This window comes from Typopeltis vanoorti, chromosome 6 (genome assembly GCF_054136105.1).
Source record: "Typopeltis vanoorti isolate ZY-2024b chromosome 6, IOZ_Tvanoo_1.0, whole genome shotgun sequence".
Classification (NCBI taxonomy): domain Eukaryota; kingdom Metazoa; phylum Arthropoda; class Arachnida; order Uropygi; family Thelyphonidae; genus Typopeltis; species Typopeltis vanoorti.
The window spans coordinates 95,251,985-95,279,004 of NC_143554.1; the positions used below are offsets into that span (position 1 = coordinate 95,251,985).

The 27,020-nt window shown below is 35.0% G+C and overlaps 1 protein-coding gene across 1 annotated transcript in view; it reads left to right on the forward strand.

Moving 5' to 3' along the window:
- Nucleotides 1-12,569, forward strand: part of Ube3a (ubiquitin protein ligase E3A) — a 253,225-nt gene extending 240,656 nt beyond the window's left edge. The window contains exon 10 of the mRNA XM_090394318.1: nucleotides 9,951-12,569. Coding sequence (XP_090250444.1) covers nucleotides 9,951-10,071 — 121 coding nt within the window. The 3' untranslated portion in view covers nucleotides 10,072-12,569. The remainder of the gene's footprint in view (nucleotides 1-9,950) is intronic.
- Nucleotides 12,570-27,020: the final 14,451 nt, after the last annotated feature.

Genomic DNA, 27,020 nt, shown 5'->3' on the forward strand with positions numbered 1-27,020 from the left:
CCTTGCGGTGTCGAGGGTTTACTAATCATCGGACCTCAAACCGTTCACAGGATAAGGTGGTCACACCTACGTCCCAGTGTATCCTATGTCCGTAGTGTTGAGTTCTCAAGGCTGGTTTGCCTGCTTTGTGGGATGAAAACCCCCAGGATAAACTGGGGGGAGGGGGTACCCTATTGTCCACGCCCAAGACTGGCTAAGCTAACTTGGTTATGGCTAAGGAAGATCTTTCAACTCCTCACGTCACCGATAGGAGTTGAACCTAGGACACTCCTTCCCCAGACATATGGTTGCAAAGTGCACAGCCACTAGGCTAACCGCGTGGACTCTCTCTCTTAGACGCCATAATTGTTATAATGACTCTAAGTGGTGGTAAATTTCTATACTGAAAACTAACCCCACACATATATATTACTAATAATAATCCTCTCTTTTTATTTATTTTTTTAAATCTTACATCTTTAACATTGAAGAGAAACAAGTATTCAGAATTGACTTCAGCAATTAGTATTCTTTCATCATATGTGTGTATGAAAATAATAATAATAAACTAACTGGACCTAAATTAAGCTAATTGCTTAAGCAAACACAATATTTTAAGTTATTCCAGTGTGCTTACCTTAAAATTCACATTTAGTTAATTTGACCACATCAGCACTTTTAGTAAAATTGTTAAATAACAGTTCTCTTTTCCTTTAGAAGTAAACACAGCTATATCCTGCTGAGAAGAAAAGGAAAAGACTATTCTTCTCACTTTATTTAATAAATTAATAAAAGTTGCAAGTAATGATATCTGATCTGTCTTCCCTTATGAACATGGAATATCATGTAGGTCACTTTCTCTGTTCAGTATGTCTCAACTTTCAGAAAACAAGCAATTTTAGTTAGTTGTTTCTCTAAAAGTCATGACATGAACTAATAATCATCACTTTCTTCCATCCTTTAAACTTTTTTAAGCTTATTTTAATTTTTATACGAAAAACTGTTAGAAAATGAACAGCCATTGAAAACTTGTATCCCCCCCCCTCCCTGTTGGGAAAGGGGGGGGATCCTTATTTCTTTGACATAACAGTTGATAGCTTTCAAATGTTTTTCTTTCTGTATGAAAGACTTCGTAGTTATCCACTATCAAGTTCCAAAAATTCTCTCATTTTTCTCACAGCTGTATGATATAGTTTTCTACTTATTTCAGAAACTGAAAGTATAATAAGCATTATACTTATTTTGGTTTTTGTTTAGTTGCAAAGTGAGAAAATTCAGCTGTGTTTGTGTAACATTGTTACTACATTGAAAGTAGTAAATCTTACACACACACTACAACAAAACAAGTAAGTTTTTTATATCATAAATATATGTAAATTAAATTACAGTTATCATTTTCAATAAATGATTAGTTCACTGTTAACCCTACATGTATATACAATTCAACATACACATCATTTGTAATAGGCAATCTGTTATAAAATATATATATACAGTCAACCCTCCTACAACGCGGTACTCTTATAACACAGTTTCCGTTCAACAGCATTCCATCAACTTAATTGGTTTAAGAAGATTCTCTATACCATGAATTTATCTATGTGTTAAATTTTTGCAGTTGAAATTAATGGGGAATTCCCTTCTTTTTGGTGAAGGTACATCACCATTTTCCAATTTCATTTCGAAACAGAACCTTCATTTCGAAAAATGAAAGGCCTGCTCCGGAGTTTAAACCTTCAAAACAACGTATCACTCTTCATATGTGCAGCAATCTATCTGGGAATCTGATGATAAAACCAATGATAATAAATCATTCTTCAACTCCTCGTGTAATGAAAAACATTAATAAGACCCAATTGCCTATTCTGGCGATCTAATAAAACAGCTTGGATGACTCAAGATTTATTTAAGGACTGGTTTTATAATTGTTTTATCCTGGCGGTGGAAAACTATACGATAAAAAAAAATTTGTATTTTAAAGTTTTATTGGTTCTTGATAACGCTGGTTGCCACAACAAGGAACTGGATCATCCAAATGTAAAAATTGTTTTCCTTCCTCCTAACTGCACGTCATTAATACGACCTTTGGACCAAGGAGTCATTCAAACTTTCAAAATGTACTGCACACGCCGATTTTTCCAAACCATTTTCGATAGATTAGAAAATGATGAAAATAAAACTCTTATTCAAGCGTGGAAGGAATTCTCTATTTTAGATTGTATTAGAACCGTGTCATCAGCTTGCATGGAAATTAAACCATCAACACTTAATGCATGTTGGAAACCTCTTTTGCCTCAAATGGTTCAAGCAAGAAATATTTCACTCCCAGTTGCAGAAATAGTAAACATTGCTTCTCGTTTAAGCGGCAAAGGATTTGCATTAAACCATCAAGATGTAGAAGAACTACTTCAGGAAGAAACCTTAGATGAGGAAGAATTGATGGAATTAGTTGATGCATCTACCTCAAATGCATTGGTAGACGAAAATATGAAAAACGAATTGGTGCCAAATCTCAATTTATATGATGTGAAAAAAGGGCTAAATTTGGCTAAAGAATTAGAACTTCATTTCGCTCAAACTGATCATTCAATGGTGTGCAGCGCAAAGTTTAAAAGAGAGTTAAGAAACTGCTTAGCTCCGTATAGAGAGGTTTTAGTACAGTTAGAAAAAAAAGCTACGATTGAAAATCAACATGAAGATTTGTCAAGTGAGGAAGACATTTGGCCCATTAAAAGACGAAGAGTTAGGCCACTCATATTTGAAAGCAAGGATGAGTGTTAAAAGCGTTCAATACACATGAAATTATGTTATGCAATTTTACATAATTTTCTTGGTTTTGTTGGAAAACGGTTTTTTAGTTTAGTTTAGTTTTAGTTTGATTTTTTTTATCATTTCCTTGTATGAACTCTTCGATTCAATAAAGATAATTTTATTGTACTTAACATATTATCTTGCCTTTTGTGTTTGTAAAATTTTTTCCACAACCATATGCACCGTAACTTGACGCTCTGAGAATGCAATTTTCATACAATGCAGAACGAATCAACAAGTGATTTTACTTACTTCCGAGTTTCACTCAACACGGTTCCCATATAACATGCTACGAATCAATCTGATTCGTACCAATTCTGAGTTTCTTATAGCGCGGTTTCCATATAACGCGGCACAAATTAACCTGGTTTGCACGTTAAATCTGAGTTTCTTATAACACGGTTTCCATATAACGCGATACGAATTAATCGCGGTATAGGAAGGTTGACTGTATATGATTTTTCTCACAATATAATTACATCAACAAAAGAAGCTGGTAATTATAAACACAAAATTTTTGATGATTTGATTAAATGCTGTGTGACACATCTGTGACACAGTGCATTAATCTTATTCTTCCAATGTCTTTTTAATGCAATTTTAACATAGTATTAGCCTAATCTTATTTTTACAATTTACAACATGAATTAGCTTAATTTAATTATATGCTTATTAGCCATTTACATAATGAATTTTTTTTTTTTTAAATACTGTTATTTAAAATATACAGGCATCTTGCAAAGACAAGTTAGAGACTCGATCATGTGACTGCCATTGTAGAAAGTGAGTTAGGCTAGACAGCGAGTGCTATTTACTTTCTTGTTGTTCTTGTGAATTTTATTGTTTTCTTTCTTGAATTATTGTTTATGGATAATTTAGAAGTCGCATCTAAAGTAACACGCGGACCCTGCATGGGTAGCGGGAATAACGCGTAGTAGAAGAAGGATAATTTATGATACTCTTCACATGAACAGCAAACAAAAGGAAACACAAATGCATTTTGTTTCCTTTTGTTTACTGTTTATTTTTTTAAAGACGGTACAAAACTGAAGGCAAATTGCTGGGAGTAGAAAGGTGTTAAATACACCTGGAAAATAATTTTGTTATGTCCTCAAATAAAAACAATCAGTTAAAGACATCCTTTCCAAGACATATGGCTTAAGGAATTCGAGTGGTTGTGTTATGAAGACAAAGTTGCATTTTGTAATGCATCTTAGAAACATCCTGGAACTGCTGAAAGTAAATCTAGATTACTACAAGGTTTTCAAGAACTTTTTAAAGTAGAGACATTAAGATTTCATGATGCATCCAGTTCTCACAAAAAAATGCTATGACTATAGACTTGGCCAGAAATCCCCTGAAATGCACACCCTAGAGATATGTTTTCTGGAGGATTTCTGGAATTTCTTGATCAGCAATAACTGACACATGTAAAGAATTTGTGGCAAGTATTGCTGACATCATTAAACAAGAATTTAAGAAAATGCCGGCCTGGTTGGCTGAGTGGTTAGCTTATCCAGCTGATGGACTGCAGGTTCGAATCCCACTGTGGGCATGGATGTTTATGATTGTCTGTAAAAAAAAAAAAAAAAAAATAAAAAAATAAATAAATAAATAAATAAAATAAAATAAAATAAAAAAAAAAACTAGTGGTGGTGCTTGGTAGTAGATGGCGTTGGTTCCTTGTAGTTGGTGGATTTGAGTGGTGGAGACAGTAGAGTGGGTACTCTCTCTCGATGAGTCCTGGGACTCCCTGGAGGTGTCATGTGATGATGATAATAATAATAATAATAAAATCAGACTCCAGTAGAGTGATACTACTAGGTTCTTTTATAGAAATAAAGAGGAACTTGTACTCTATAGGAAATACTTAGATAAAAATTAGAAACCAAAAGAGGCATTTCTTTTCCATAATTCCTCTCTAAAACTTAACTTCTGCAGGATACTTTGATACATTAGTGAGGGAAATGAACAATTATTCTTGCTATGGAAGTCAGGTAATTGGTTAGTAGCATTAGAAAACAGAAGGAGCAAAGTAACATTCTGTTCCAATGCTACTAACCAAACAATAGGCAAGAGGTGTTGATATACATAAATTATGTTAAAGATGTGTTCCCTTTTATTGTTGAAAAAACTGATAAAAAATTACGTCTTTTGCTACCAGAATTCACCAAAAAGACTGAAAGAATGGTAAAAGTAGCAATGTTACAAACAAAAAATCTGAAGATCAGCTATCTGTATGCAATAAGGTCAATGTGTAATAGAGTAGAGCACTGACTTTTTTTAACAACTACTCTGCAGTGGTAATGCATTGGTGAAAATAACCAATGGAAAAGGGGATGGTGATAATGCAACATCAAAAAACTTTTTAAAGAAAATGAAGACCATACTGCTTTGCAATAAGAACCCATTTCTCTTTGATTTTTTTAACTTTATTAAAGCAACCATTGCTGATATTTCAAAGGAGGAGCCTGCTACCTAGTCAAATAAAATATCATTGAACAGCACCTTGAATACTAAAATAAATGAAAACAGCTCCACAACCTTTTGTGAGGAACTTTTTGGGTACCATATATAGTCAGGGTTTATACAGTGGTATTCAGGTAATGCATCTGAGGTATGCTAATGATACCGTATTCCTTTGTAAAGGAAACGGTATTATTAAGGAAGGGCTAGGACAAATTCTTGATAAAGTTAACAATATTTGTAATAACAGAGGACTTCAACTCAATCCTAGCAAGACAAAGATCATGGTTCTCAAAGGAAATACGAACAGGGAAGCTCTTAAGAAACAAATGTACTTAATGGAGAAAGAATTTAGGAAGTCAGCAAGATTGAATATCTGGGATCCATTATTAATGTAAAGAATTGCTGTTCAGAAGACGTCAGAAGATTAGGAATGACTAAAACAACAGAAAAGTCTAAAATCTGGAAGGATGGATCTATCTCCATGGGAAAAAGTTGGGGATTTTAAATGCAGTTGTTTTTCCAATGGCAACTTATGTATGTGAAACTTGGTGTTAGAATGGGTGTTAGAAAAATCAGTTAGAACTTTAAGGCTCCTTAAGGATATTGACAGAAGAAAGTTAAAATATTTTGTAACACTGAGAGGAGGACTTCGTAGAACAGTAATAGAAGGCAAAGTTCCAGGAAAAAGAGGAAAGGCTAGACTGTCAATGAGATGAATGGATGGTGTGTGTGTGTGTGTGGAGTGACTGATCTTCAGACAGTTGAAGCCTCCAAAAAGCATATGACAAGACTACGTGGCGAGGCCTGGTTCGGCACATCACCGAGCATCAGAGTGATGACCATAACGGCATCTGTGGATGCCCAGTGAACAGATAGATTGATTATTATTATTACGGGCTACTTCAGGGAGTCCTCATCGAAGGAGGCCCTACAAATCATCAAGAACTGACATTTGCACAGTACTATCAATCTTTGCTTTGAACTCATTCATAGTTATGACACCCACAACAAACCATGGCAACCTATTCCATCCATTCACCACTCTCCAAGCAAAAATCTAGTTCTAACACCCTTGCTAACTACACTCTTACTCAGTTTCAAAGGATGGCCCTAGTTCTCCTACCACCAGACCTGTTCTGAAAAATTTCCTCTGAATTAATCTTGTAAAAATCCTTCAGTAATTTGTATCTCTCAATCATATCACCCATTTTCCACCTATCAACCAGTTTCTATAATGAACAAATCTTCAACCTGTTTTTGTAAGGTTCATTCCATAGACCTGATGCTATCTTGGTCACTCGCCTCTGGATCCTCTCCACCTCTTCCTCATCACCAAGAAACTCTGGCACTCAGATCAGCTCGCAATGATCAAGATGGGATCTTATGATCTTATCAACGCTTGATAAAGAGGAACAATAACCTAACCTGTGTCTCTCCTCATCAAAGTATTCTTCAGTAGCCAAATAATGTAATGAGCTGTTTTAGCTACTTTTGCTATGTGCCCCCCCCCCCCTAAACTTTAACTCCTTATCCATTAACATTCCCAGATCTCTGGCTTCGTCAATTTCCTGGAGTACAATTCCACTAATGTGGTATATACGGTTGGTAATCTTTTCATCCCAAAATGCATAACTTTACACTTTGCTACATTAAACCAACATCCATTCTCCTTTGCCCTGACTACCAGTCTATCTAAATCATCCTACAAAATTTTAACTTCCTCTGTTTTAACTATTGTTCCACCCAACTTTGCATCATCGGCAAACAACTGAACAGTTCCTCTCGGATCCTTTCCTATATTGTTAATAAACAAATTAAACAGTAGGGGACCAAGCATGGAACTCTGTGGCATACCACTAGTAACGAGCCTTCTTTTGCACTCTACTCCTGAATAAATTACTTTCTGATATCTCCCCCATCAGCCCCCCCCCCCTCTTATACACCTCACCAATCCTATATCCTCCTCCCCCATGTGCTGCAGGTTACTGATTACAATTCCATGTGGTGTCCTGTTAAAGGCTTTTTTAAGTCCAGCAGTATCACTGTAAACCCATTATCTTTCTCCAACTCAGCTGTCACTGTATTATAAATCATAGCAAGTTACTGAGGCATAACCTACCCTTCACAAAACCACGTTCCCCCCCACCCCATCCCATACATTATCCCATTTCCATCTATCCATTCCTGTATTTTACTCTTGACGAACTTCTCCAATTCTTTGACAAAACTCCTGATGTGCTGATCGGTCGGTAATTTGCTCCATCAGTCTTGGAGCTTCCTTTATGCAATGGAACTATTTTTCTCTCTTTCCACCCCCTCGGGACTAACCCAGAGCTGAGACTTAGATTAAACACAAAGACACAGAAAATTCCCTAGCATAATTTATATATAAATATTAATTATATTTTAGGGTTAAGTATGAGGCCTAGGGAAAGGCAACTAAACCACGGTTATATAATATGCTTTACACTTTTGCACTTTTTCTTATAAAAATTCAAAAGCATTTGTGTAATTTGAAAAAAAAAATTTTTGTGTGTGATAGAAATTATTATAATTTGTAGAAAGGCTTATGTGTTCATCGCACATGTTGACTAATTTTGACAGTAATATATCAGAACACAGAAAAATAAGTAAATAATTATTTATTGACTTATTGCTGATATTTCGCTGGTGTTATAACTAGCATCTTCAGAGCACAAAACAGTTTGTCACAGTATGCAAGACTACAACAACATGGTGTTATAATGGGACTAGTGTGAAAAATTGTAGCAACAACACAAAGACTAAAGTCTTAATTAGGTGCCCTCTATGTTTAAAAAAAAAAAAAAACTCAAGCCCTTCCATGTTAACACCCAGGATATATGGAGCACCAGAAATTTACAAACAAGGTATACCCTTATGCCCTATTGTGGATGGTATAAATAGTCCTACATACAAACTGGCTAGACATTTAGCTAAGCTACTAGCCACTCTCACAAACAATTCTCTCTCCTTTGTCAAAAATTCTGCCCACCTAAAAAGTATTTTAGAACACCATACCTTAAAAGTTTAGACATAATGGTGAGTTTTGATGTCACCTCACTATTCACAAATGTACCATGAATTGAAACCCTTGATCTGCTAAATCCCCCCCCCCCCAATATATTTGAATTATTTAAATTCACAATACATGCTGGATATTTCACATGGAAAGGAAAAATTTACAAACAATTAGATGTGACAGCTATGGGCTCCCCCCCCCCCCCCCAGCCAACTTCTACATAGAACACCTGGAAAAACTGGCTAACAATATAGCCACTCTCAAACCAATGCTTTGGCTATGCTATGTTGATGATGTACTTGCTATTTGGCCACATGACCCAAGCACATTGGATACATTCTTAGCATATTTAAATAGCCAACACCCAAAAATCCACTTTATAATGGAACTGGAAGCTAATAACTGTCTGCCCTTCCTGGATACACTAATCACACATCTTCCAGATGGTTCCTTATCATTCTCAGTTTTTAGAAAACCCACACACACACAGGGAGATATTTACACAAACAATCGCACCATTACCCCTCTCAACAGTATGGTATCTTAAAAACACTCACCCACAGAGCAAGAGCAATCTGTTCCAATGTCGGATTGCTCTTGCTGCTGAACTGGCTCACTTACGCCACACCTTCTTAGCCAATGGCTATAATTCTCACAGGATAGACAAAATACTAAATGCTCCCAAGAAGCCCCCTCCCACTATCCACCACAGAGAACTACAACAAAATAACCATACATTAAAGGCACATCGGAAAAGATACCTAGAGTTCTCAATAAACATCAAATTGATGTTTATTGAAAATATCAAATTGTGTCAAATTAGCAACTCTCATCCGTTCACCCAAGGACAGCATCTCTCCTTTATCACATCCAGGAGTCTACGAAGTACCCTGCTTGTGTGATCAAGCTTACTATGGTCAAACAGGAAGACCCATGGACATCCGCATCAGTGAACATAAAAGATACATCCGGCACTATCGCTATGGCAAGTCGGGCCTAGCAGACCATGGTTTGGATACTCCTGCACACAGGATCAACTGGAAGAAAACAAAAGTACTGCACAGAAGCTTTCACAAGTCAGAGAGAGATTATTCTTAGAAGCAACAGAAGCCATGAAATATACTCCAAATCTTAACAAATATGGCTGTATAAATTTGCCTAAAATTTGGGAGACAGTCATCTTAAGACATAACTAGTACCTGCTTTCTCTCTCTCTCTCTCTTTTTTTTTTTTTTTTATATAACATGGAGGACGCCTAATTAGGACTTAAGTCTTTGTGTTGTTGCTACAATTTTTCAAACTAGTCCCATTATTACACCATGTTGTTGTAGCTCGCACACTGTGACAAACTGTATTTTGTGCTCTGAAGCTGATATTTCGCTGGTTATAACAGCAGCGAAATATCAGCAATAAGTCAATAAATAATTATTTACGTTCTGTGTTCTGATATATTACCATCAAAATTAGTCAACATATTATAATTTGGTTAATTTATAAATAAAAATTAAATATTTTATTAAAATAAATTAAATCACATCATGAATCATAATATCACTACAATTTATATTAATGTTAATTAATATTATTTATATTAAATGATTGGCAATTAACCAAATTGCCAATTAATAGTGACCATTTACTTTTATTTCAGGCTACCTACTGCTCATACCTGTTTCAATGTGTTGCTCTTGCCAGAATACTCCTCCAAGAACAAACTTCATGAAAGGTTGTTGAAGGCTATCAATTATTCTAAAGGATTTGGAATGCTTTGATCTCACTGTTTTGTAATAGGATGACTAATACTGAATTTTGCTGTTCCTTTTAAGGAGTGTGGCTCTGTACAGTTATTTTCCCCCTTATTGTGTTGTACCCTTGTACTACTAGTTCACAGATTTTCTAGAACAAAGATCCCAGGTCATTCTACATTTTGGTGTTACAGATGTACAGTTACATTTAGCATATAATGTAGCCACTGAAGGTGTGACTGGCTGTGCTAAGAAGTGGCTTCAGTACATCACCATGTGGTACAGCATTCTCAGTGACATCTTGCTGCAGAAAAAAAAAAGAGTAGCTTCATTATGTCAGTGTGTGTATGTGTTTGGTGAAGGCGTGGCAGTCAAGATACAAGCATGAAAGCGAAACTTACCATGGTGCCACAAGTTCAATAACAGCTAGGTCTTTATCTTGGACTGTTTTCACTATCTCTTACTCCGGAAGCTTATTTTTTTAGGGAAAAACACTAATTTTTTATTATGCTGGGGAAAAAAACTGTAAAATTGGCAAGTAATAAAGTTCTGCAAAATGTGACATTTTTATGAGTTTCACTGCTTTGTTTAGGATTAGATTTTTGTACTGTTGATGGTTAAAAGAAAATAAAAAAAAAAAAAAGAACTTGTCTTAAATTTTGTAGTGTTAAACTATAATTGTTATTTCATTAAAGGACGAAATTTGTGTGTACCGTGTAAGAAAGTTGTAAATGAAAAGTTAGTTGCTATTCTAATTATCTTGGTGGTAACGTTAATAAATTCCTTTAAAAGTATCTTGAATAGTTAATGTGCCAAATTTGATTATCTTCCCAGCAGATTTACAGAACCATAAATGGTCAAATTACCAAATTTAAATATCGCCGTCATTCTTGAATTTGAATCTAATACAATTTGAGTGGTTTTATTTTCAGACCTTATCAAGTCAAATGTGTATATAAAACATACTTTTCTTTAGCTCAACTTGTTCACCAAAGATGTGGAGCATCAATTAAAGTGCACAGGACTAATATAAAAAAAAAGGAGGGAAAAAATGTTAGCATCTTATATAATAAAGTACAAGTTTATTATGAGATAACAGTGTTTTTTTTTATTGGTGGCATATGTATGGAGAAGGAAATTTTCTCAGAAATATAGAGTCAATACATCATAATGACATTTTTTAGGTTAGGTTAGGTTCCATATTATTTGTGCATTGCTTTTGCTAGATTATGCATTCCATTAAGAAGTAACACTTTTAATTATTATTTAGCTATGTTTTCCTAGATTAGGGGTTATACTTGAGAGGCATCATAATTTCTGGAAGGAAAAAGCATCTTTGTATTACAGTCTCATTGAATTCATAATATAGGTGATTTGTTTTTAAAGTTTGATTTTTGAAGATAGGTTAATCTTCAAACCAATTTCATCAAGGAGTATGAAGAATTTCTATTTGTTTGCTCTATCAGATTGGTGTTTGTTGTAGTGCAAAGTATATTTATTAACTGTATGATTCTATATGCATCAATGAATAGAAGAAATTGTAATAGTTTTAGAAGACACATTTACAAATATTAACTGACTTTTCTAGAATGCCCTGTTAGAATCATATATATACATTTTAAAAGATGCCATTCTGTTACCTAAAAAGGGTGCTATAAGAAGTATTACTTTTTAAATATAAAATTCCTTTACCTTGAAAGTTATACTTTTGACTAAAATATTGGTGTTTGTGTTTATTTATTTACAGTCTCAGAGTTCATATGATAGAATTTAAATCAGTGATCAGATATTAATCTGCAGTAAAGAATAATTCTTTGTGTGGTTTGTGTTCTTTTAGATCATTCAGAATATGTATTGTTTTTATATGATTGACAAGAAAATCCAGTCATTTAGCCTTTTTTTTTTTCCCCATGCTAGAATAATCTGCTAGTAACAGCAATGAGCATATCAATTACTAATGTTGCTTTCTTCATATGGAATGCATGCATGTAGGATAATTAAACTTATTCACTGAATTTCCTTTCTAGAATATGTTCCAATAAAAATTACTGTTATTTATAATGATCCTGTACACATACAGTATGTCTAATATGTAAACCAATTGCATATTAGACATACTGTATTTGTCTGGTATTATCCAACTGTAGACAGTTAAAAAAATCATGAAGTAATTATGTAAATTGTTTATTTATATTGGTGCTTGATATTTCTTAAAAGTGAAATGACATTTGAATATATCGAAATGCTGGAGTGTTTATATTTATTTTTAAAAGAGTAAGTTAAGTAAAATAACTTACCAGTCTGAACTTCAGGCCACATTTTATAAAATAATTTTTGTTACCTAAGTGATGTTTTGGTTGTCATACATTAGTCACTGCTATACTTTACCTTTACATAAACAAATGTTTTATTAACAATTTGCATTTGAACTAACAATGGCAAACTTTGTACAGCTGTAATCACTTGTAAACTTTGTTTTATCCAGTCATCGGTTATGTATTTTGCCAATAAAAGCTAGTGGCTTATGACAGTTTCCAAGAATTCATTTTTAAAACTTTTCCTTTTAGCTTTATTTCAGATTTCAAGTTTTGAATTAGCGGCAAAAAATAATAAAATAGGTTTTGTTCTCAGCTGTGATTTGAATAGATTCACATTTCATATTTGCTGACAAGTTTGCAGAGGTATATATGATAAAATATCATGTCTACGGATTGATGAAAATCAGTAAGTGGTCTATGCAGCTTGTTATAAAGATCTGAATTATACTTAGGAGCATCAGGAGTATTTGTCAGCTAGAGTGGACCAGGGTCTTTTTAAAGAATACAAGGAAATAAATCAATAATTATTTATTGTATAACAATTTGTCATTTATACTTCTAAATTGTGGATGACTATTTTATAAGTTGTTATTTATTTATATATATAATATTTATTTTTTGTGTAATGATGTTCCTATAAATAGTTGCACATATTATGCCTGGAAACTTATACTTTTTTTCATTGTGAAAGTAATGCTGAATGTCTTTATGTCATTTTATTCGCACATATTGCTCTGAGTATTCTTTTATTTCATTACTTTTTTGATATTTCTTAAGAGATACAGCGGTAATCCTTTGGCAGAATAAAATTTTGCAGCTTGCCTTCTGTTCATTTCTCACTTTCTGTTGCTTGTTTGATATAACTTTTGAGTGACTAGAATATGCATGTAAGATTTCATGAAAACAACAGAGCCAGTTGGATTTTTCTTATATATTGTGAGAAATTTCAGAAGTGTGCTCGTGACCTATTTTTAGGGAATTGTAATTTCTTAAAAACTTAAATTTCTTATTTTGTGAAGATTTAAAATAAGTTATTGGAAGTTTTTCCCCACCTGATTAGACTATAATAAATTTAGTTTAATCCTTTATCCCAGTGTAAGCAAAAAAAGGTTTGCGCCTGAAGTATCTTCAGGACCGAGGCAACTCGTGGAGGTTGACCAAGCTCTCATCACTTCTTGTCTTAGTAACTCCCATAATGCAAAGCACATCTCCTTGCAGACATGTATAATGCTATGCATTAAGGGAAGAGCCACTACCCAGACCGGTTTCATCCTTTATTGAGGTCTCGTCAGTTGGAGCCAAACCCAGAGGTGGTGATACCAAGGTAGAAGCAATGGAGAAGTTACTAAGACAAGAAGAAATCATCTTCTTGTCTTAGTAACTCCCATAATGCAAAGCACATCTCCTTGCAGACATGTATAATGCTATGCATTAAGGGAAGAGCCACTACCCAGACCGGTTTCAACCTTTGTTGAGGTCTCCGTCAGTTGGAGCCAAACCCAGAGGTGGTGATACCAAGGTGGAAGCAGTGGAGAAGTCATCTTTACCTATACAAATTGCCAAAAGGTGTATCACCTTATTATTAAATTACTCTGGATTTAGAGAAAGATTTTGGAAGATTTTCCCCAATTGGTTAGACTATTAGACTATAATAAATTTAGTTTAATCCTTTATCCAAGTGTAAGCAAACAAAATTTGCGCCTGAAGTATCTTCTGGACTGAGGCAACTCGTGGTAGCTTGGTCCACCTTTACCACGAGTTCCCTCAGTCCTGAAGATACTTCAGGTGCAAACTTTGTTTGCTTACACTTGGATAAAGGATTAAACTAAATTTATTATAAAATAAGTTAATAATATTCGACAAACATCAGCAGTGAGGAGTGTAGTTTAAAATTTAATGAAGTATAAAATTAAAAAAAATAAATATTAGACATTTTAGATGCCATAAATATGTATATGGTTTTCTTATTTGTATTATTGAAACAAAGTTGATAACTTGACAAAATTTTTACAGGCAGTGACATCTATCATATATTGAGAATGCAGTTAGAGAGTGAGAGTGTTTTTATATGCATTATTCATTCATCTCCTTTTCAAAGTAATAAATGATTAAAATACACTGAAAAGCCAAAGCAAGAATTTTTTAGCAGTTTTATATCTAACTATATGCAGTATATTCTTAGTTATATATGTGCATCTTGAAGTGGTTTGAGGAGATCTGTGGTTACAAAATAAGTCATGTTTTTAATTAATTCATGATGTAGATTGGATATAACATTACTGTATAGTTTTAGTCCAGTTGAACAAATTAAGATTTCTGTGATTCATGTTTCATTGTATAGCAGAATTATTATTATATGTAGTTTCTCACCTCATCTTATCAAACTGTCTTATAATCTTCCTATGCTATCACAATAGACAGCATTCATTTTTATCATATTTTTTTCTGTCACATCATTTTCAGTGATGTATTTGAAATATACTATGCTAAGATCGCCATGCTCTGTATTTCTACGTATCATACTTATATAATTTTCACTGACAACAAATTATATATTAGGCTGCCAGATGCAGTATTTCTGCATATTACTATCATTTCACTGTCAGTAGATTAACTCTTTTTCTCTCTCTCTCTACACACACACACACAGTTGACCCTTGAACAACGCAGGAGTTAGGGGTGCCGACCTCCTGTGTTGTTCAAAAATCCCCCTATAACTTTTAACTTCCAAAAACGTAATTACTAATAGCCTGCTGTTGATCAGAAGCCTAACCGATAACATAAACAGTCAATTAACACATTTTATATGGTATGTATGTATATATACTAGATTCTTACAATAAAGTAAGCTAGAGAAAAAAAAAATGTTATTAAAGAAAATCATAAGGAAGTGAAAATACATTTATAGTACTGTACTACATTTATCAATACTGCAAGTTTACATTGTCTATTTACAAGATGAATCGTATATCTGTCAGTAGCTACATCAATATCGTCTTATATATGATACAAAACACTCCAGATTATGTACGTATTACTAACGCACATCAAAAATAAAACAGATAATGGGTAAAAGAAATTCATAATTATTTATAGGTATAACGATTCATGCATTGATAATGAAGAAGCAGCAATATGATTGCTTTATGGTAGCCTAGTGCAATCGATATGATTGCTTCACGGTGGCCTAGCCTATTATTAATAAATGAATTGTTATAAAAATTTTATTTTATGCTAATTAAATTAAAAACAGTTAATTTTATGCAGTTATGATTTAACACTGCATCTTTGCGTTTGTTTATATTTCTCTTGACTGCAGGCCATGTACGATCTGTAAGTGTTTGTGTGCATACGTTTTGATAAATTTAAACTTTTACAATAGACTTGTGTATACTTTATGGTAATAAATGATAAAATAGACTGGTATATGCATATATTTTATGCATTCATACCATACCTAACTTTTTCTTATTTTTTTTGATATTTCTACATGGTTTGCATGCAATTTTTTTCAAATTGTTGCATATCTTCAAAAAATTTTCCAATATATTTATTTATAAAAAACAAGGCGTATAAGTATATCTGTTCAAACCCACGTTTTTCAAGGGTCAACTGTGTGTGTGTGTGTGTGTGTGTGTGTGTGTGTGTGTGTGTGTATATATATATATATATATATATGAGGATGGTCTAAAAAGTTCTCGGCCTCAACCATAGATGGCAACACTATCGGCAAGATTTACTTTTTTCTAAGTTGGTACATCTGTCACAAGCATCCATGTGAAATTGCAAGTCATTCTATCAAGTAGTTTTTTTATACAGCTGTCTGAAGCAAAAGTGTCATCTATATTCCTTGAAATGGATAAAATTGAATATCGTGGGGTTATAAAATTCTTTGTAAAAGAAGGTTTAACGGCAAAAGGAATTCATTCGAAGTACATAAAAGTTTATCTTCTCCTTTGTTTTCGACAATTAAGAAATGGGCTGCCGAGTTTAAACGTGGCCGTACCAGCCTTGAAGATGATCCACGTGAAGGACGTCCAAAAAGTGTAAGAACACCAGAAATCATTAATCAAGTGCACGATATGGTATTGGATGACTGGCGAGTCAAAGTGCGTGAAATTGCTGAGACTATAGGCATTTCAAAAGAACGTAGAATATGTTTTGCATGAAGAATTGAACATGAAAAAAGCTTTGTGCAAGATGGGTGCCGTGCTTGCTCACAGCAGATCAAAAATGCACTCGCATGAAAATCTCTGAACAGTGCTTGGAGCGTTTTAACAAGAATAAAACTGATTTATTACAGTACTATGGATGAGACTTCTATTCACCATTACACAGCATTCAAAACAGTGGACAGAAACCCATTGCTCATTGCCAAAGAAAAAGTCGGTTCCATCAGCAGGAAAGGTCATGGCATCAGTGTTTTGCGATGCTAAAGGTATTTTGTTTATTAATTATCTTGAAAAGGGTAAAACTAACCCGGGAATATTATTCTGATCCTTTAACCAGACTAGATGAAAAAATTTGTGAGAAAAAACCCAGTTTGCAGAAGAAAAAAAATCAACTTTCATCAGGACAATACACTTGCTCACAAAGGTTTTTTGGCAATGGAAAAATTAAGGGATCTGCACTATGAATTGTTGGAACATCCACCCTATTCCTCAGATTTGGCTCCCTCTGACTTCTATCTCTTCCCAAAACTAAAACTCTTCCCCACTGGTCAGTGTTTTTCTTCGAATCAAGAGGTGATTACAGCTGTAGAGGGGTATTTTGCATATCTTACTGATTACCATTACAGGGATGTGATAATGGCGCTGGAGCATCACTGAAATAAATGTATTAGTCTTAAGGGAGAGTTGAAATTATAAATCTGTTTTTTCACTGTTAGGCCGAGAACTTTTCAGACCACCCTCGTACAGGTTAAACAGCAATGGCCCTAAAACGGACCCCCCCCGAGACAAACCACTAGTGCATTTCCTCTTCTGGGTTATTGCTTCCCCATACACAACTTATTAATACCTATTAGATAGCCAATCTCTAATCCAGTGCACTAGTCGAATATCCAACCCAATCTGCTCTAGTTTGACTATCAACTTACATATGATAATCTTTCAAAAGCTTTTGCAAAGCCAAGTATACTACTGTGTATCCATCTCCCACGTCCAATGTTCCTGTCACCTTATTGTAATAAGTAAGTAGATTAATTAAACATGATCTCCCTTTACCAAAACTGTGCTGTCCATCAGAGACAGTACCATTGTTGTCAACCCAATTCTTGATTCTCATTCTCACCAGCCTTTCTAATACTTTAAGCACAACACCTGGCACACAGATTGACCTATAATTTGATGGTTGATTTCTGTCACCTCCTTTATGAAGCGGTTCAGTCTTGTCTTCCTTCCACTCCTTTGGTACGTGACCCAATGTAAGACTCATATTAAACAATTATGTCAAGGCAGATTTCAACTGCCTAGTAAATTCCTTCAAAATATGCAGTGGTATATCAAGTCCCATGGCCTTATTAATATCAAGTTTGCTTAATTCCCCATATACCTCTTTCTCATTCATAGTCAGTCTCCCCTCATCCACTGTTCTCAAACTCTGTGATGTCACATTCATATGGATGAAAGACCTTCATGAACTGCTCATTAAATATCTCAACAATATCCTAGGTAATAACAGTTTTTCTTATGCCGTTTTTTCCAATAAATGCCATCCTACCATTATCATTCTTATTTTTCTGGCTACATATCAAAAGAACTCCCTAGTTTTTTTGTTTTTTTTTTGCTTCATTAGCTAACTGCTCATACTGAGCTTTTGCTACTCCTTGCCGACCAAGTCACCTTCCTTGTCTGTTCTTTGTATTCTTTATGGAATTGATTGTTACCACTCCTCTTATTTTGCCCTTCATAATGCCTTTTTTTCTCTGTATTCCATTCTTAATCTCTTCATTCATCACCCATTTCATGCTTACCTTATTTAACCTTCTGAACTTTGGAATACATTTAGACATTGCTTCTGCTAGATAATTCTTGAATATCGCCCAAGCAGCATGGATCCTCTGATGAGGATTGATGATTGAATCCAAGACCATCAGTCCTCATGTGCCCTCTATTACATCCTACTACATGAGATAGCTGTCCCTTAAAAACTCATTTTCTTTACTTCCTGTTGCTATCTCGTCATTCCAATCAATCTATATTGCCATAATTAAAATCACCCATAATGATCACCCTTTTCCAGTAGTGCACTCAGGATTTAATCTTGGAGGAGGGGGCAAATTGAGTGGACGATTTGAGAATACAAACTACACATCGCTTATGATCTATGACTGAGCATCTGCAATGATTGCAAATTCATAAGTAGTATAGAAATAGAAGACATGACACAACATTAAAAAAAATGAATTTTAATTAGGGAAAGATTTTAGAAAATTTTCTAGTTTTTTTTCCCTTTGAGGGGGGGGTGCAGAGCCTCTTGCGCCCCCACCGCTCTGGGTACACCGCTACTACCCTTTTCCCATTGCTTGACTAATTTGCATATGTATACATTTTCTGGTTACTACCCTCCACATAATGGTAGTGGTTTTGAGTCAGTGTGATATGAAATAGAAGTATTTCATTCTATTCACCTCTATCATGCACCATACTGCCTCAAAACCACTACCATTATTTCCTCTCCCCCTCACATCTCCACCTTGTATGGGCATAGCTCCTTTTCTATCATTAATAGCACTCTACCTCCCTCTTTAACCCTTTCTATCTTCACAACATACATCATACCTTCCATCTCTACTCCCGTCAGGATGTCACCTCATCCAACCATGTCTCACTTATTCCATCAATTTTGGGGTGTACAAACTCAATCAATGCAACCATTTCATTTCTCATTTTTCTGATGCTTCTAGCATTCATATACAAACATAACTCATTCCTGGATCTATAACAAGTTCTTTCATAATTTTTTTTGTTTAACATGGTTCTTTTTTCTTATGTATTCTTATAATTTCATCTTTGCATTGACCATTTGTTTTTCTGTACCTCATAAATCATAACTTTCAACCACTTGTATTTTATTTCTTTCAATCACAAATTTATCCAAAGACCATTAAGTTTATTTTATCCATATTTAAATTAAGCCCCCCCCCCCTTTTTTTTTTTCAATTAACAGAACCAAATACCTCCAGATCTTCCTTAAGTTTCTGTTATGATGGTTGTATTATCTGCATATCTCAAATTATTTATTTTCTACCATTCATTATTTATCTTAAAAAGGTAGGATAACAACTCTACTTTCTCTAATTATTTTGAGTAAAGCTTCTTAGTTAGCATACAATTCTCTGATTAAAGAAATTAAATGCTTTCTCTACATTCCACAGTTTGTTATGATCAACACAATCAAAAGGGCTCTTAAACTCAATGAAACAAATTAATACTTTCTTTTGACATTCACAGGTTTTAGGAGAGGTAGAGGACCTAGAGATCACTCATTTCTTGAGTGATCTCTAGGTCCTGTACTGCTTCTAAAAACCTGCATTTTGTTCTGACATTTCACTGTTCACATATGGTTTCAGCCTCCTTTTAACTTCCAACATAATTTGCATGTGAGATTAAAGCATTGATTGTAATATTCATATATTCTTGGATTTGACAATTTTTTATGACTGTAGATGTGTGCGTGTGTTCTGGGGTGTGTGAAAAACTTGAGTTTAGAGGTAAACCCCCACTTTCATATGAAACTGGCTAACTCACCTTTAGTTGAAAGAGACCATATAAAGGTTCCTCACGTTCGTGGACAGGAATTGAACCCAGGTCTTTCCAACTAAAGAGTTTTGTCTATCTATACCAACTGAGATATGAAGAATCTACTATTAAAATTAATAGTTTAAAATAATTATGTGGATGATGAGATGCTAGCATGGAAAGAAATTGCACGCTTATGTATGCGGACTTCTTCACAGGACAAAACGTTACCTTAAGCAACTGGAGAAATGATTGGCGTGTGGTGCCTTGGTATTATAGGATGGAATTGAGAAGAAGGGGCATGATTACTAATGAGTCAATGAGAAGATTGTGCAGGAGGAAGAATGGTGTGCAGTTTATAGATGTGTAGTGAATTTGAAGGATGTAAGAACCTGTATATGCCTGATGGGCTGCATTTAAATGGTTTTGAAGTTAGATGCTTGAGAAAGTGTTCAGTGAGAGGTTGGAAGTGCAAAACCAGGGAAACTAGAGATATTAGTGGGGGGGGGGGGGCAATCAGACATGTATCTAGCTATCCCCTGGGATAGATGAGTATGAGTGCAGGGATAATTATGAAGAGCTGGGTGCAGTTTCCCAGATTTTGAATCTGAATGGGCATTTAATGACATTATGTAAAGGTAAGAGTGGGCCCAGGGGGGATGTTGAAATACATGCACATGAATGCCTGAAGTATCAGAAATAAAGGAGAGGAGGTTTTTAGCATTGGTCAGCTCAGCTTGGCCATAAATTATCATCAGTGAGACCTGGTTGTCAAAGAATGATGTGGTTACAGGGATAGAATGCAATGGAAATTATATTTTCAGAGAAGATAGAAGAAATAGGGCAGGAGGAGGGGTATTATTAATGATAGCTGAAGAACTTCAACCAACAAAAATAGAAGTAAAGATTGTAGATCTGATGGAAATGGCTCATTATAGACTGTCTGGTATGAGATAGAAGCCAATAGGATAAATATATATTGTTGGTTTCTGCTGTAGACCTTGGTGGGGGGAAAAGAAAATGTGGATGACATTCACTAGCAGATTAGCACAATGAGTGCAGGCGGAACAATTATCATGGAAGACTTCAATTATGATAATTGCAGAACCCTGAGAAAGGACACATGGCAAAAGGTATTTATACAGTTACTAAGGGATAATTACCTGAAACAGCATGTGATGGAAGGGACCAGGGGGTTTGAGAGTGTTGGATGTGGTAATAGCATTAGATCTATCTGTAACTGCAGTAGCAACTTTACCTCCAATTGGGGAAAGTTACTATTCAGTCTTGTCCTTGAAGGTTGCTCGACATTGTGGAAATTTCAGTTAGGAAAAGGCTATGGAACTACAAAGCTGGCAGTTATGACAAACTTAGGAGGCAACTTGGAGCAGAGTCATGAGGATAAACTGAGTAGGGATTACATGAATGAGTAGCAATATAAAGCAGGAGCTGCAAAAAAAGAAAGCATTGTGGAAGCAGTATAAACAAGGTGATCAGCATACCCATTGAGCAGTATAAAGCACAAGCAAGAAGAGTAACTAGTATGGTTTATTTATTCGTATGGAGTTTTCTACCCCATCTCTATTGGGGCAAGTTGAGCCCCCCCCCCCCCTCATGAGGGGGTTTAAGTATTTATGGCTGTAGATCTGTGTGTGTTCACAGGGCCGGTTTGCCTGCTTGTAGGATGTAAAACACCAGATAAACTGGTGGAAAAAACCCAACTGTCCATGCCCAAGACCAGTTAACTTGGCTATGGCTGAGGAAGATCCTTGAGCTCCTCATGTCATTGACGGGAATCGAACTTAGAACACTCCTTCCCCCAGGCATATGGTTGCAAAGCGCAAAGCCACTAGGCTAACCATGTGGACAACCAAACATTATGGAGAAAGGATGGATCTTCATAGACATTGCCCATGTTTATGGAAACGATGAACAAACTGCTCACAAACATGTAGGCTTGGATCATTTGCTCTACCAACACCCTATGAATGAAAATAATGCTCAACAATAAAATGTCTTTTCTTCCAACACCAGTGCTACAGCTAATGTAATAGCGTAGACTCTCCATATGCTCTTCTATTAATGTGCATGCAGTTTAAAGGCATAACTCATGGTGTATGGGGGGGGGGGTCAAAGTTGAGTACTTTTTTTTTTTGCGCCATATTGTATAATGCTGAAGCAGTATCCACAGTATATATATACTTGCTCTTTCCATCACCTTTTTGAAATTTTCAAGCAAAATTACTGCACAATGTCACAATCGTTATATACACTACTTGGAAAGAAATCAATGACTACCAGAGTGTGAGAAACAAATGGTCATGGCACCCACCTTAATAAGACCTCCTTTTGCTGCAATGACTGCAGTAGTCCTCCAGTACATAATTTCCATGAGTGTATGATATTGATCAATGGAAATTTTGGACCATTCTTCCTGTAGGCATATAATGAGGTCTTGGACTGTGGGGCAGACATCCCTTGATTTCATCCAACATTCCAGTTTATCCTACAGATGTTGAATACGGTTGAGATCAGGACTGTAACAGGTTGCTCCATGTGGAGGCCCAAGTGTGGTGATATTCATGGCTACAAATCACACAGTTACAGCAGCCTTATGACATGGAACTGACTATTATCTTCCTGAAAGAGAGAGAATGGTTAGTTCCATAGAAATGCTACAAAGTAGGAAGCACTGCACTGTTCAGGATGTTCAGATACCTCTCGGAGTTCAGTGTTCATGGCGCAATATATAGACGCCTGAGGTCAAATCAGGAAAAATAGGAATATACCATCACTCTGCCACCTCTGAATTTCATGGTTGGAGTTATGCACACTCTTGTAAGAGATATTCACTGGGCATCTGCCATACCCATCTGTCTTCTCGGCAGAGGGTGCAGCATTATGGAATGTGATTCGTGGCTCCATAATGCAGCTTTCAAAAGCTTCCGCATCCTGCTGTACATGCTCTTTCCAGCACTAAATATGCATGTTGGTTCAGCACAAATCTGCACAAAAACGTGCAGATTCATATTGCGGTCAATGCCCAGAACTTTGCATTCGATATGTCGGCCAACAAATGGTGGTTTTTACATATCTTGAGTGAGGTGGGTCATCTAGAGTGGGCAGCACTTGCAATTGACTCCCTGCACTTCTATCTCAGTATGGTATCACTGATTGTTGACCTAGGATGGCCAGTCAGTCAGCAATATGCCAAACAGATAGACCTACAGCATGGCATCCTATCATAACATCTCTTTCAAATTCTGTCAGTTCCCTTTTCTGAGCCATTTCACCCAAACACAGTTGCAATGACCTGGGAGCATCATATTCCTACAGTTTATACCAGCAACTGTTAAGAACAGTGCTGAAACTGTCTATACATAAAGCAAGGAATTTATATAGTATAGGAGTTATACAGGTAAGACGAGGATGCTAAGTATTTGAAGGCTTTGAATATGAAGCATTTTTGCCAGGAGAAACCAGGGTGCCAATCAGCACAAGGAGAAATCTGATCTTGACTGGAGATTCAGATATGATCAGTAGTGTCTGAAAGTGAACATAGATCTTTCTTATGTGTAATAGACATGACTCTTCTGGTGGTAAAGTTCACTTGGTTGATTCCCTTCAAATGAAGAATAGAAAGGAGATCAATATTTGAAACATTCGTTATGGAAATCTTGAAGCCTAGATCATTTGAGTTATTAGCAAAACTACAGGTGGAATATTTGTGGCTGTATGGGATATTTTTACTTGTCTCTCCATTCATCATGTTTATGATGAGTGCAGAGACAAGGGAAGGACACGGGAACAAGCACAAATCCCTAAGGTACTACAACAGTGATGGGGAAATCTGAAGAGAGGGACCCATCCACTCTGATATGCACTGAATCCTAAAGAATGGAAATGGTAACCCAGTTGCGATGTATGGAAGGCACACCATAGGTTAGTAAGTAGACCTCACTAGACCCAATCAAACATCCAGGAAATAACGAGAAACCATGTGAAATTTTCACTTTCACTGGCTTCTGTCCAGAGGTAGGTGAAATCAGCTTAGAGTTCTACTGTGGAGTGAAAATGGTAGAATCTATATTGGTGATCAGTAATTAATTTTTGGGCCTATAGATACTGAAGAAATTGGTTGATGACTTTCACCATTGTTAGTGGATTGTTTTCAAGAGGGAAATAGGATGATAATCTGATGGCTGACTTTTTTTTTTTCTTTTTTTTTTTTTGAATCAGCTGGAGACAGGCTTGCATTTATACTGTTGGGAAGATGCCAGATAAGTATGATAGCTTATACTGATGATACAGAATGAATCTTTTTTTTTTTTTTTTTTTTTTTTTTTTTTTTGAGATTCCATTGTAATCATGCACCTTAACTGTTATGTTATTCCTAGTATTGTTTGAATTACTGCACTGAGGATGTTCCAAGATACTTGGGATGAAATATTTACGTATTAGAACTTATCACTGTGGTTAGTATGTGTGTTTTTTAGTGATAGAATGAATCTTAATTTTACAATGAAAATTTTGAGCATAGCTGGGGTTTTTTGGGGGGGGGGATGGATGAATACAATCATGACCATGAGATTTTTTAGCATTCAACCTAAGGATCCTGATGCTTTTCTAACAAAAGATCAGCAGATGCATGCAGGAAAAAATTCTTGGTATATTTGCTAGATGATTTGCCTTGGTTGTCTAAGTATGAGTTGAAGGAAAACACTGATACTAGGATACTTGAAAGGAGGCAGAAGTTGACCTCCTTTGGCATTCAAGCCTTCTAATTCCTTAACAAGGAATATTTGCAGTATTTTTACGGATGATACAGGTTGTAACATTGCGAGTGTGAAAATGGGGTTTTTGATTCAAACCACTTCAAGATATGCTGAATTTTTATTCTGGACTACTTTGGCACTAGGCATGGATAATGGCAGGAGATAGGGAAGATGAAGACCCACTTTCCCAGCAAGAATTATTTCAGTTAGACTTGATATCTGAATTGAGATAGCAGAAACAGACCATAGTCAAAGTATAGTGTTGAAGTATACAAGACTGGGATTAGCTGGTTGGAGGATTTTTTGCAGAAAAGGAAACATGGACTAGATTATTCTCTGTGTTGTCGACTGTATAGAACATCTAAAGTCAAGATGGTTAAAAAAGGGTGTTGTGAGAATTATAAGAATAATCTGGCTTTCTGAATAGTTCAGTTGTAATCATTAAAATCTCCAAAGAAGGTGACTTGATGAGGCAATTAGACTATAGAACATCGATTTGCAGAGGTAATTCTGACTTTGACCTCTCTGCTATTCAAAAATAAGCAACAGAGTCAAAGTAGTTATCAGAATTTGGAAAGCAATAAAGACAACAAAGATTGGTATAAGAAAATGAATGATTATATATATATTTATATTTATTTCCTTAAGTTTGTTTGTGTGTGTGTGTGTGTGCATGCACAACTTTCTCCACACCTAAAAAGAGGTTAAATGTGTGCTTGGAATGTTATTTTTTTCCCCCCAATAGAATTATTCACTTTAAAAGGAATATATTAGTTTTCCCCAAAACTTAAAGCTCAAATCTCACATATTACATTCACTTATCATTTTTGTCTCATAAATAAGACAAGAGAGAGAGGTGTAATATAAAAAGACAAAATCTATCTAATGCTTTTTTATTCTAAATAGAGAGTTTTAGAGACAGATTTTATCCTCCATCTAACTTTTAGAGGCAATCAGAAATGGCTGGTTCAAGACTATCACTAATTTTAAATGCCATGATCTGACACAATGTATTATTTCCTAAAATGTTAGGTTCTACAATTAATTTTTTTGAGTTTACATGAAATACCTGAGTTTCTGAGATTTAAAAAAAAAAAAAGGCTTGGTAAAAGTTTCTGTAGTCTGATTAGAATCGAACATAAAGCAATCTTTCTTTGCATGGCCTAGCACTATGGATGTAAATGTGCAATTTTTACAAGGCTATACAAGGTTTTTCAAAAGGACATTGTTTAATTAATATTAAAAAAAATTATACATAGATGGTTATTTACATAAAATTTACTTAAAAAATATATCAAGGGTTACACTGTGCCTCTTGCACACACATACACAAATTTAATTTCGGGGATAAAAAAAATAACAAATTTCTTTGTTAATCCTATCTAAGAGTAACAGCTTTCCAAACAAGGCTCTTTCCTTAAATTGAAAGAAACATTCATTTCATACCTCAGTAGACTTAATTGTAATCACTTTTTTTAGAAAAATTACTCTACTTCAGAAAATTATTCATGAGGTGAAACGCTTAGAATAAACTACTGTTTTAACAGTTCTCTAAATAATTCTTTCATTATTAATGAAATCAGTTCTCCTTTCTGTCTAAATACAGTTTCCTTCTTGTGTGCAGTATTAGAAGAAAATACAGTTTTCTGTCTTGAAGCAGATACAGTGTTCTGTACGAAAGTTCAAGAAAAAAAAAAGTAGACCTAAACTACTGTAGAATTTATTCTTTTCAAAGTGTGGTATTGTTTTATCCTTTTAAAATAATATAATAAGCCTTCTGTATTTTTACCTTCTGGTTTGCCATTCACCATTTGAAACACTGCCAGTCTAGCCACATATTTTATAGTATAAATTAAAAGTTATAAACTTTTAATAACAATTGCAAACACATTATGAAATTATGTATTAGCATAAATTAAAGATACCAAGAAATTATATACTTGGTTTAATTCTTTATCCACGTGTAAGCAAACAAAGTTTGCACCTGAAGTATTTTCAGGACTGGGGAAACTTGTATATATATAGAAGCTAATGACTTCACAACACTTGCCTTAGTATCCCATAATGCAAAGCACATATCCTTGCAGACATCTATAATGCTATGCATTATGGGAAGGATCACTACCCAGACTGGTTGGCTC